This window comes from Staurois parvus, unplaced genomic scaffold, assembly GCF_062004578.1.
Source record: "Staurois parvus isolate SC_StPar_1 unplaced genomic scaffold, SC_StPar_1.0 ptg000604l, whole genome shotgun sequence".
NCBI classification, from domain to species: Eukaryota; Metazoa; Chordata; class Amphibia; order Anura; family Ranidae; genus Staurois; species Staurois parvus.
The window spans coordinates 4,877,670-4,891,049 of record NW_028318400.1 but is presented as its reverse complement, the minus strand read 5'-3'; the positions used below and the strand labels follow the sequence as shown (position 1 = coordinate 4,891,049).

General features: G+C 39.3%; 1 protein-coding gene across 1 annotated transcript in view; it reads left to right on the top strand.

The window, feature by feature from the left end:
• Window positions 1–13,380, top strand: part of PTEN (phosphatase and tensin homolog) — an 85,900-nt gene that overhangs the window by 55,976 nt on the left and 16,544 nt on the right. Inside the window, exons 4-6 of the mRNA XM_089692791.1 lie at window positions 1,626–1,669; window positions 4,099–4,334; window positions 10,397–10,538. Of these exons, the coding sequence (XP_089548917.1) occupies window positions 1,626–1,669; window positions 4,099–4,334; window positions 10,397–10,538 (422 nt within the window). The remainder of the gene's footprint in view (window positions 1–1,625; window positions 1,670–4,098; window positions 4,335–10,396; window positions 10,539–13,380) is intronic.

Here is a 13,380-nt window from a genome sequence, read left to right as displayed (position 1 = left end):
TGCACAAAGCAAGGCCCATAAAGACATAGATGAGCGAGATTGGGCTGGAGGAACTTGACTGGCCTGCACAGAGTCCTGACCTCAACCTGATAGAACACCTTTGGGGTGAATTAGAGTGGAGACTGCGAGCCAGGCCTTCTTGTCTGACATCAGTGCCTGACCTCACAAGTGCTCTTCTGGAAGAATGGTCAAACATTCCCATAGACACACTCCTAAACCTTGTGGACAGCCTTCCCAGAAGAGTTTAAGGTGTTATAGCTGCAATGGGTGAGCCAATTCAATTTTGAACCCTACAGACTAAGATTGAGATGCCGTTAAAGTTCATGTTTGTGTAAAGGCAGGCATCCCAATACTCTTGGCAATATAGTGTAATTTAAATGGTGAATGGCACATGTAGTTTCATGTTGGTGGATTACATTACATACGTATGGAGCACATGCAGCACCTGCTTTTCTCCATGTTCTACTCCCCCTTTCTCAGCTAAATGCTAAAGTGGAACGCCAGGATTTCAATGCAATTTTGTATTATTCTGAAAAGCACCCCAATATACCTGCATGTTAACAAACAATGCAGCAGATCAAAATTGCACTTGGTGCTTTGGATAGAGGCAGTTAAACACTATAGAAGGATGTGCTTTGTTTGTATTTCATGTCAGAGGTTTACAGCCACTTTAACAATTTAGCCTTTAACTGTTGGAGTAGTTTAACCACTTCCTGTCCAGCCGTTGCACAGTTATATAGCTTGATGGGGGCTTCCTGGATGTGGGTGGCCGCTAGGGAGAGAGCAGATCAGGGTACAGGGCCAATGAAATTGTCCCTATACCATGTGATCACTGTAACCAATCATAGCGCTCACACTTGTAAACAATACTTTCATTTTGCAGCCTTTGATTTGCACTTAGTGTAAAAATAAATAAAATCAAAGCCTCCCTGAGCAGTACAGTGTCAAGAGGCTTACATTGTACTGCTTTGTCCTGAGGGAAGTGGTAAGGGAGGTGACCACTTGAGATTACATTTTTTTTTTTTTCATTTTTAGAGCTACTATTTAAAACATACAGAGAAATTGCTTGATCTCCTTCATGAAGTTCAGATTTGAATATAGGTTTGATTCCTATGCTTTAACTACATTTGTCACCATAGCATCAAACTTTTTGGACCTGTGAGTCAGCACTTCAGAAATATCTCATTCTTAGATGGACACTTAGATAATTTGTATGAAGCATTATTTAACAATGGATAGACATGTCCTTCACAGAAGCCACTATCCAAAGTCAGGCTTGAAATGTAATGTCCTCTTAAGGAGCCAAGCCAATAATGACATCACATGGCACTTGCACTCTGAGAGCTTTCCAAGATCAATGCTTGAGGTCTTAAATGCATATCCATTTAAATAATGCAGAGTAATATGTTCTACAAGATTTGGCTGTAAATGGAAATTAGAAATAATTAGACCCCTTTTCCTTTGTTGCTAAATAGATTTTGTTTGATTTACAATTTCAGCACCTTCTTGTGGAATGGATACTTTTAGAAAAGGTGTTTATGATATCTAAAACGAAGGTTTTCACATGTTAAGATGCTATTCAATTTACTGTACTCTATTGTTGACCTTTACCACCTCTCTTACAGATGTGCTGAAAGACATTATGATACCAACAAATTTAGCTGCAGAGGTAAGTTGTGCATTTTTGCTGGAATGTTCGAATTCGATCTTGTATTGCTAGTCCTTTTCAACATCTTCCCGTTACTGAAATGCAAGAGTATAGCTTTGGTGCTAGTCCTTTGTAAAGACTAACTCCAGGCAAAAAGTAATTTGAACACTAGAGATATACCTAGTCGCTTCTCAGCTGAAAAGTCCTGTGAATTCTTGTTCCCCAATCTCGTCTTTTCAGTTGAGGGAACCCAGGAGCATTCAGCCTTAAGTAACATTTTGTTTGTGGGGTCACATTAGTGGGCGGAGATGCTAAATCTCAGATAAGAGACAGTCATTATTCATCTTAGCAACTTCATGGATTGTTTGCACTAAAAATGGATGTTTAATTGAAAATGGCCTAACTAAAAAAATTTGCTTGGTCATTGAGGCATACAAAAAAATCAAGATGAACTAGCTTGCATTACAGGTATGAATTGTAAGGCTTTACTGTTTTAATTGCGTGTGGTGGTGTTGCGAACATACAATTGGTTCCATTGTCCTCAAAAGATGAGGTTGTTTGGCACCTGCCTAGACCACCCGTATCTTTTGGATATGGACCTAGACCTAAATGAATTAGATGCATGTCCAGGCATTGCCCAAATGTATCCTTAAGCCTCCTTTCCACCTCTCTAGAGCAGCCTTTTTCAATCGGTGTGCCATGACACCCTTGAGTGCCTTGGCAAAATGCCTGTAAATTGCCCAGTAAGCTGATCAAGCCTGCCTTTTTTTTTTTTTTTTTTTTGTTTTGTTTTGTTTTACTCAAAGCCATAGGTTTCCATTATGCATCACTACAGCCAGCCATGGGTAGTATACGGGTCAGCCACTGGCATCCTAAAAACCAGTGACGTCAGGTGGTTGCACTGCATCCTTGTTTACCCCATCCTCTGCCCCTCTATGTCTGCACTGAGGTCAATACAGGTGTATTTGCTTTGTAAGAGCTAAGTCATCTCTAATGTTGGATGTCCTATGTGTGTGGGTGTTGCTGCACTATGTAAAACTGTTAGTTTAGGTTTTTTTTTTGTTTTGTGTGTTTTTTCTTACCTTTTAACCCTGGTTCACACTGGATCCAACTTTGAAATCCTATGATTGAAACTTACACTCAGGTTACATTAATCTAAAGCCACACATTCATGCTCAATACCTTTCCTGCTGGTGGTGAACTCTGATTTTACCATCTGCATATTATAGTAGACATAGAGATTGAAGGTTGCATCCTCTTCAAGTTTTCATGTATTGTCTGTCCAGAGTGCCCTTATGAATCTTACTGCACAGCGCTTAGTTGAGTAGCTTCTGCCAATTTGAAAGTCTCCGCTGGCCTCTTTTGTTATGTATTGATGTCAAACAATCGCTACTGACTGTATTTTTGCACTGTTTTCTGAACCTTGGAAACTAGGTCTTGACAATCCCAGGTGTTCAGCAGAGGTGCTCCCCATTGCCAATAGATCATTATGTGTTCATGGCCTTGCAGAACATTTTCCTCATTCTATTGTTTGGCCACAACTGAGACTCTTGACCTTGTCTGCATGCTTCATGTATGAAGTTGCAGCTTCAAAGATATCTTGCTATTTTCAATAAAAAGCATGCGGAACTTATCAAGTTGTTACTGTGGGCACAGTTGGGGTGCGAATCTCCTGAACATAGGGATTATATTCTACGTTTTAAAGTCTAAACTAAAATAGGAAATGGAGTACTAAAGAAGGAAAGAGAACTTTAGCGGTGCATTTAATAAACAGCAGTGCCGCCTTACGATGTTGATACAGCTGTTTTCAAAAATCCAGTACGGGATTGGAAGGATAGTAGGTGCAGCAGTGGAATGAAGCAGTTGATTTGTTCTGCATGAGCAAAGTGTAGGTTCACTTTAAGAACAGTACATAGCTTGAAGCGGTATTAACCCCCTAACCAAAAGTGTCATCTTTTGCAGTTTACCAATCAGATGTGGTGGCTGCATGACTTTGGACAGCAGCATTTTCAGTCTAGGGGGTCTAGTCTAACAAATTGCTTATAAAGAGTTAGCTGGAGTTTGGCTTCAATTACAGCAAACTGTTCCTTTTGGGATAAAGGATTTACATAAATAAAAACTGAACAATGTGAGCATCCCTGTCAGTGGTAAATGGTTTGTCTCATTCCTCTAATTGCAAGAGATCTTTTCTGTTGAAAAACACTTACTGGCAGGATCACCAGATGAAAATGAAGGAAAAAAAGCCTAAAAAGAAAACTAATGTAACCATCACATCTACGGGATGGAAAGCTGCAATATGTTTGCTTTTGGGGTTAATACCGCTTTAAACTTCACCATGAGCGTTACAAGTGGGATGCCTATGCTGTTTTTACTGATTTGTAAGAGTAGAGTGGTGCTGAATAAATGTGTCCACCAATTAGCAAAACACTTTTTGTTTTTTCTTTTAATAGTTGCACAGTATCCCTTTGAAGACCACAATCCACCACAGTTAGAGCTAATCAAACCATTTTGTGAAGATCTTGACCAATGGCTAAGTGAAAATGATAATGTAGCAGCAATCCACTGTAAAGCAGGCAAAGGTCGTACAGGAGTCATGATCTGTGCTTATTTGCTACATCGAGGCAAGTTTCTAAAAGCACAAGAGGCATTAGATTTTTATGGAGAAGTTCGGACCAGGGACAAAAAGGTCTGTATAGTTCTTAATTTGACTTCAAGCTTTGTACATGATCGTTCTTGCTAATGACTTGCCAAACAAAATCACAGCAAGTCCTCTACATACAAATGTTCAAGTTGCGAACTTTCAAAGATGCAAACATGTTCTTGCATGCCCAATCATATGAAGCTGGGTACAGTTTGTTTTTTTGTTTTTTTCTGTTCAACTTTCAAGCAATGTTGGTGCATCAATCTCCCCCGCTCTACCCTTGTGTTCTTACAAGGGGACTCCCCCTTGTCAGAACATACTGATCAGCATTTACAGCCATTGTCTGCAAGTGCTGAACTTTGTTGGACTTATGAACGCACTCCCGGAGCTGAACTTGTATGTAGGGGACCTAGTGTACTGCAGGAAATATTTTGACGCATGTGTAGACTAAAAAAAAAAAAAAATAAAAAAAAGATTGGGTACTAGAGTTCTTTTATTTTTTATTATACTTCAGCCCACTGTGCAGATATCTCATAAATCAGTGCTAAAGATGTGTGTTGAGTGCCTTTTTTGCCTCACCGCTGTTCACATTTACTGACCACCATAGACTGTTTGGAATGTGCTTGTGTGCTGGTCCATTCACCTGTAGAAACAAGCTCTGTGTGAGCTCCAATTTGCAATTTATATTAGTTAGAGGTAGCTTGGGCAGAGCTGATAAGACTGTTCTATATATTACTACAGATTGCACAGGACAACCTTGGATTCCTGGCAGGGTCAGAAAATTTTGTGTGTGTTTTTTTAAAAAAAATGTTTTATACATTTAACAGACCCAGAAGGGAGCAAATAAAAGAAGTTAATTATTAAAGTTTGCAAACACTTCAAGAAGGGCTTACATTATCTAATTTGCACCTTCTCATTAACTTTGTTTAAGTGGTTCCAAAGTCAACGTTTTTTTTAACCTCCGTGCTATCTGTGTGGAAGAAGACGGAGAGAGACTGCTCTGTGCAATAATATTGCATAGAGCAGGTAGGTATAACATCTCTTTTTGAATTAATAAAAAATGCATTTACAAGCTCTTTAACCCTTTTGCTGCCAGGTCTAGGCTGCAGGCATTGGGATTGTGTATAAAATTGACAGACTCCTGCCTGTCATGTGGAAGCAGTCGGGCAGCTGCGCTGCCGCCTGATCGCTTCCATAGGCCCCGCTACCCTGCATGTCTCAAAGAGAACCAGTTACCTAAAAATCATTATTGCAAAAAAGGTATCTACACCTAAGCACATAACATCCCCACAAAAAATATTGAGCCCCCCCACACATATATACATGTACGAACGTAAACGCACACGGGTGCCTACGCGTGAAAACTTCGATTGCAATACATATGTTACATATCGCCGCACACGGCGGAGTAAGAGCAATAATTCTAGCACAAGACCACCTCAGTAACATTAAAATAATTGGCTTATAAGGGCTTTTGAAGCATCGCCTATAGAAAATATAGGGTATTGAAGTTTGTCGCCATTTTATAGGTGCACATAAATTTAAGGTTTGGAATGTTGGATATCTATTTACTTGGCGTAACCTTGTCTTTTTATATTTTATTAAAAATATGGGTGACTTATTGTTTTCCCTACAATTCACTTTAGTGTGTGTTTTTTGTGTTTTTTTTTTTTTTGTTTTTTTTTTTTACTGAAATTATGCATTTCTTAGACTTTTGTGGTAATATCGTGTGACATAAAAAATTGGAACTATCACTATTTTATTCTCTATGGTGTCTGCTTTCAGAAAATATATAATGTTTTGGGGTATTGTGTAATCTTCAGACCTTAAATGACTTTTTTAACGTGTGCAAAATAAATGTATGCAAAAACTGTTCTGGCAGCGAAAGGGTTAAATTATTTAGCATGCTACCAGAAATTGAATGTATATCCAACCAGGTAGGCCCTTACCCTTCAATATTAGGCTAGTCATAAACAGCGAATTTCGGCCTCTTCCTGATGAATTGGCTGAAAAACTTTTGAAGAAAATAAAGCGTTTTTATTCATTTCGGTTATAAAATTTTGCAAATAAATAACCTTTCTGCATAAATTTAGGTCAAATTATATTCTGCATTTCTTTGGTGAAAATAACCCAAATTTGTGTCTATTATTTAATCTGTAGCAAAGTTAGTCTACAAACTATGGTATACAGTGCCTTGAAAAAGTGTTCATACTCCTTGAAATTCTCCACATTTTGTCATATTACAACAAAAAATGTAAATGTATTTTATAGTTTTTTTTATTTTTTTGTGATAGACCAACACAGAGTGGCACATAATTGTGAAGTGGAAGCAAAATGATAAATGGTTTTCTGAAAAGTGTGGTGTGCATTTGTATTCGGCCCCCTTTACTCTGATACCCCTAACTAAAATCTAATGGAACCAATTGCCTTCAGACGCCACCTAATTAGTAAATAGAGTCCACCTGTGTGTAATTTAATCTCTGTATAAATACAGCTGTTCTGTGAAGCCCTCAGAGGTTTGTTAAAGAACATTAGTGAAGAAACAGCATCATGAAGGCCAAAGAACACACCAGACAGATCAGGGATAAAGTTGTGGAGAAGTTTAAAAGCAAGGTTAGGTTATAAAAACACTAACCCAAGCTTTGAACATCTCACGGAGCACTGTTCACTTCAACATCCGAAATTGTAAAGAGTATGGCACAACTGCAAACCTACCAAGACATGGCCATCCACCTAAACTGACAGGCCGGGCAAGGAGAACATTAATCAGAGAAGCAGTCAAGGGGCCCATGGTAAATCTGGAGGAGCTGCAGAGATCCACAGCTCAGGTGGGAGAATCTGTCCACAGGTCAACTATTAGTCGTGCACTCCACAAATCTGGCCTTTATGGAAGAGTGGCAAGAAGAAAGCCATTGTTGAAAGAAAGCCATAAGAAGTCCCATTTGCAGTTTCGAGAAGCCATGTGGGGGACACAGCAAACACATGGAAGTAGGTGCTCTGGTCAGATGAGACCAAAATTGAACTTTTTAGCCTAAAAAGCAAAGTGCTATGTGTGGTGGAAAACTAACACTGCACATCACCCTGAACTCACCATCCACACCGTGAAACATGGTGGCAGCATCATGTTGTGTGGATGCTTTTCTTCAGCAGAGACAGGGAAGCTGGTCAGAGTTAATGGGAATATGGATGGAGCCAAATCCAGGGCAGTTTTAGAAGAAAACCTGTTAGAGTCTGCAAAAGACTTGAGACTGGGGCGGATGTTCACCTGTCAGCAGGACAACGACCCGAAACATACAGCCAGAGCTACAATGGAATGGTTTAGATCAAAGCGTATTCATGTGTTAGACTGGCCCAGTCAAAGTCCAGACCTAAATCCAATTGTGAATCTTTGGCAAGACTTGAAAATTGCTGTTCAGACGCTCTCCATCCAATCTGACAGTGCTTGAGCTATTTTGGAAAGAAGAATGGGCAAACAATTCCCTCTCCTAGATGTGCAGAGTTGGTAGAGACATCCCCAAAAAGATTTGCAGCTGTAATTGCAAAGAAAGGTGGTTCTACAAAGTATTGACTCAGAGGGACTGAATACAAATGCACGCCAAAAAAATTTGAAAACCATTTATAGTTTTCCTTCCACTTCCACAATTATGTGCCACTTTGTGTTGGTCTATCACATAAAATCCCAATAAAATACATTTACGTTTTTAGTTGTTACATAACAAAATGTGGAAAATTTCAAGGGGTATGAATACTTTTTCAAGGTACTGTATATATCTGACAATCAATCAATCCTGATTTACTGGCAGCCAATCTAATTTCCTGAGGCCTGAAAACACCAGGACAGTATAAATGCCCCCCAAATTACCCATTTTTGGAAAATCGCCAGTCCAAGGTATTTAGTAAGAGGCACTGTGAGGTTTTTGAAGTTTGTAATTTTTTGACACAATTTTTCGGAAAATTAAGAAATTAAAGAAAATGTTTATTTTATTTTTTTTAACATATTGTCACCATTCCAGTGCAGCATTGTCATATAACTGGTGTGGCAATGATCAGGAACACTAGCCAGGGACATCCTCATATTCTAGCCATAGATAGTTGGTACACGCAAATGACAGATATCATTGAGGGAAATTTATTAAAACTGGAGCAGAGACAGAATCAGAAGTAGCTGTGCATAGAAACCAATGGGTTTCTGTCGTCAGCTTTAATCCAGGTAAGCCTTGAAAATGAAAGATGGAAATTAAATGGTTGCCATGCACAGCTGCCCTAGAGTCTCTCTGCACCAGTCTTCGTAAATTTGCTTCAGAGTATTTAATCTCACATGAGGGTTTTTTTTGTTTCTTTTTGGTGGGTGGTGGGTTTTTATTTTTTTTTTCATAATTGTGTATCAAAAGACAGAGAAGTTAATGGTCATTACTACGTGGGTTATGCTGCCACCTTCAGGTGAGTAGACACTTGCCAAAAAGAAACTTGTAAAGGCGACCTAAAACTGGACCACCTTCCCGCTGAGCTGAAATCCCCTCTGCTTTATTTCCTCTCCGTACTGCACTGCCAGGGAGGTTTCCCGCACCGCTACTGTGTGAACTCAGCCTATGACAAACCTGGGTTCACACAGAAGCAGTGGGGAAATCGCATGCGATTTGGACAGGAATCACATTCCTGTTCAAATTGCATGTTATTCTTTTGCGGTGCAATTTGCGTCCATTAACACAAATCACACTGCAAAGTATCGGTACTTGGTATTGGCACGCGTACTCGCTGATAGGAAGAAAAAAAAAAACCACAGGTTTCGTTGCATCCCTAGTGATTTTACTCCTACACATTTCATGGTTCTCAAGCTAGAGACTTCAGGCCTATCCTCGATATCAATGGTCTCAACAAATTCTTGAAAATTCAGGAATGAGTGATTATTTTTCTTCACCATGGAGACTTTCTGGCATCAGTTGGCATAAAGATTTCTACCCACACATCCAAATTTCCCAGCTTCATCAATGATTTGTATACTTTGCAGTGGAGGATCGCCCCCATGCACAGTTTCATTTCAGTACTCTGCAGCTCAATATCCTGGCAGTATATATCAGGTGTTGGAGTTCTTGGTCAGCCAGTGCTTCTGACTCAAGACCAAAGTGGCTGTGGAATTGAGGTTATCCACGCAGATGCTGGATTCAGGGAAATCCATCCTAGTGACATGTAAGGTCTTGAGGACAGACGTTAACCTGTCAAGAACGTGGTTGTCAGAGGAGATAAAATTGTTGATCCACATCCTGGTTCCTCTGGTGATTTGGCTGGCCCTCTTGCATTAATCTGTCTGCCTTCAGGGTATCCCTGTAGGAAAAGGAATGCAGTCATATGACTGGTCCTATGCAGGTGGCTTTGTAGGGGGCATATAGGGTAATGGCCTTGTTGCTGTGTTGCCTTCCCCTTAGATTCATTGCTTTGCATCCCATGTAGTAATGACTGTTACCTCCTCTGTCTTTAGTGATGTATGATAAAGAAATAAGGATTTTTGGTTTACCAGTAAAGTCCTTTTCTTGGAGTAGATAACTGGACAGGAAGATCCTCCCCTTTGTGTTCCTCATTGCTTGCTTCAACATCAAGGCTTAGCTGTGCTGGGAGTGGTTATTCCTGGGCCTTCTTTTCTGGCGAGTGTCCATTCACCTTGTGGTGGCATCATAACCCATGTAGTAATGACTTAACTCCTCTGTATCTTCTGTACTCCAAGAAAAGGATTTTACAACGTTTTCACTTCGAGCAGCCTAAAGTGTCCTGCATTAAGTGTTTTACTAGGCATTGTCCTTTTTTTTTTTCTTTTTTTTTTTTTTAGCAATGAATGAATGCACACAGTCCTTGTAACTAACTTTAATATTGTCATTGTAAAAAAGAATTACCCTTAAGCAGTGTAAGTTGTCTTTGGACTGAGCAGTATAACAAATTTCATTGCTTTGACTTTGCTGCCAATGTTTTAAAAAAGGTTTTTGGGTGTGTTTGGTCAGGTGTGTTATAATAGATTTCTTTCTTTTGTGATTTAAAAAAACAAAAGTTCAGCAGGGTACATCAGTTGTAATCCAGTGTGGTGCAGACTGCAGAATTAATGTCTTGTATATTTTTAGGGTGTGACAATTCCCAGCCAAAGGCGCTACGTATATTACTACAGCTACTTGTTAAAGAATCATTTGGATTACAGACCAGTGGCACTTCTATTTCACAAGATGATGTTTGAAACAATTCCAATGTTCAGCGGTGGAACATGCAGTAAGTAGAATGAGTGTCTCTCTTTGCTGTAATTCCAGTGCCAGACTGTATAGGTAAAATATGTATTGTATGCCTCACTGAGATTTGTTAACTGTTGGATCAACAGTGACATTGGATTCTATGAGAAAAGAAATTCCAATCTCTGAATCTGGATGGATTTGAGTTGGCAAACTGTTTTCCTTTACAAAGCTCACACAGTGTATTCAAGGCTTTGCTACTTTTGGAAATGTATTAAAGTAGAATCATAGACAAGACTTTTTTTTTTTTTCATTTTGGATACAGCAAGGGAGGGTTATAACCCGTCAGATTTTTTTTTCTCGCTATCTGCATTCCATCGGGGAGATTTACCTTCGCTTCCTGTCCCATAACAAGACAGGAAGTAAGAGAAAATCCCTGAAAATTAAGGGAATTCTTTGGGGACCACCAGGTCACCAGAACTGGTGTCCCCATTGGAAGATTTCCCCTCTATTACTTTTCTGGGGACAACCCAAAATTTGGGATTTTGTTTTACTTTCATTTTCAATGATAATGGTAAACAGGACAAATAGGGTGAATCTTCCTAAGGCCTCATGTACGCATGAACTCCCCTAGACGTTAAGCTCTTCTGGCAGCAAACACCTGTAACTACGGTGGTGTGTTTAGCACTTGCACGTTTATTCATTTGATTGTCCAGAGTGTTTTGCATTGACGTGGATAAACGCCCAAGTGCTAAATGCGGCTATCGTTTACACGTGTTTTGTTCTGCGTTTTGGCATTTTTTGCTCAAACCGTTCCTCTCCTGAATGTGATTCTTCTTCATTCAGGAGAGGAACATTTAACATTTAATTGCCCCTAAACTCTGCTACTCCTAAACTCCGATAAAAGCCTATGTGTACATGGACATAGGCTTTTATTGAGTTGAGCTCAGAACTTTGGCAAAAAAAACCTCACGTTTTAAGAGCAGCAGTATACATGAGGCCTTGGGGGGCAGAGACAGCAATAAAAAACCGAATAGGTGTTATCCAAAACTAAAAATTAAAGTTTTGTCCTCAATTATACTTTAAATATTTCATTCAGTATCCTGCAAAGCTCGAAGTCCTGCAGGCACTGCAAATGTTAACGTCTTTCTAAGGGGGCCAACAAAGTTCATTTTAGAAATTGTAAAATCCAGTTGTGGCAGACACTGGGGTTCAGGTGTCTTATTTTCCAGAATAGAGCTGCACTTCCTTTGTGGGAGGTATAGATCTTATGGATGCCATTTAGAGAATTCATTGTCTAGTCAGTGTACCTACAGACAAGTAGTATTTAGGTGCAATCACTGTAGCTGAAAATGTCATGTACATTGACTTCAGTTTATGAGCAGTACAGAGGCCACTTGTGCACCTAAACAATAACTTAGATGCTCCATTTGCAGGCTCAAGTACTGTCTCAGTTTGTAGGCTTCATGCACACTGGGTGTTTTTATAGCTGCTGTTTTGGCTTCTGGCGGGTTTTTTTTTTTTTGGTTTGTTTTTTTTTCTACAGCCAACAAACTCCCCAGCATGTTATCCTATGTGTCCATGCACACATAGGCTTTAATCAGCATTTTTTTTGGCAGGGGTGTTTTCAAGCGTTTTTTTTTTTTTTCCAAGCTGTAAAATGTTCTAATGCTAGTAAATGCGGTAAAATGCAGCAAACCAGCATATTAGTAACATTTTTAAAAACGCCCAGTGTGCAGGAGGCCTTAAGTCAAGGTTAGCTTGGAATGGTTTGGTGGTCCTAAACACAGCCAGTTTTGCGGGGGGGGGGGGAATAAATAAAAGACACACACACACAGGTCACACTTTACTGCAATTGCATAATTCCATTCAGGTGCATTGGTGATGATTCATGGTTTCAATTTTTAACTTGGATAAAAAGGCAAGGAATCGTGCTAATTATAAATTCTATAAACATGTAAATCAACCCAGTTAAGGAATCTGTTATTCGTTAGCACTTACAAAGGCTTTATAAGTAAGTAGTGTAAAATGTAAAGCACACCACCCCTTTGCTGTTTTGAAGCATAATAGCATAGTCATTTTAATTTCCAATCTCCTACTTTGCACTTGCATTTATGTGGTGGTGGGTTTGTTTTTTGTTCTTTTTTCTTGCTTCTCCTTCCTCTTCAGAGAACGACACCTTGATTGTCACTAGGAAATGTTTGATTTGGTTTTACTGCAAGTTGAAATTTTTTCCCCCCATATTTTGAAAAAAATGTTTCTGAACTGATAGAAAATAATCTCTGGCTGCTCCTAATCTTATGCAGCTATGATAATGAGGTTGACTGTTTTTTTTTTTTTTTTTAGTCCCCTCCCTTCTGTTTTAAAACGTGATTTGTCGCTTTTGTGCTGATCACCACAGCCCTTGCTGTTATTTGGTCCTACATGCCACTTGTGGTTACTTCTTCTGGCTTTTTTTGCTATGGTTTAAAGCCTCCTCCCTTCCTGTTCTTAATTTGAGGCAGCTTGGTTTTGTACACCTAACCCAGCCCTAAACAGAGCTTACCTCTTGTATTTCAGAAGCTTGATATTTATTTGGCATAACAGTTGCCTTTTTGCTGGAATAGGAATAATATGATTATATTATAATTAATATAGTTGACTTCAGTGAGTACTATGAAGCATAGAGTTTAAGGACCTTTTGCCATAGATGTAGATTTTCCCTGTATGGCTTGTCTTAGCAGTCTATTTGGGAGATACAATATTGCTTTTCTAATCATTTTGTACAAAGTTTGTATATAAAAGTTTACCGGTATTTTCCTTGGCCTGTTATCTTTAAAGCAGCTTAGGCTACATTCACACTGAGCTGAGTGATTTTTAGGCTTTTTTGCAAGGGTTTTTCAGGC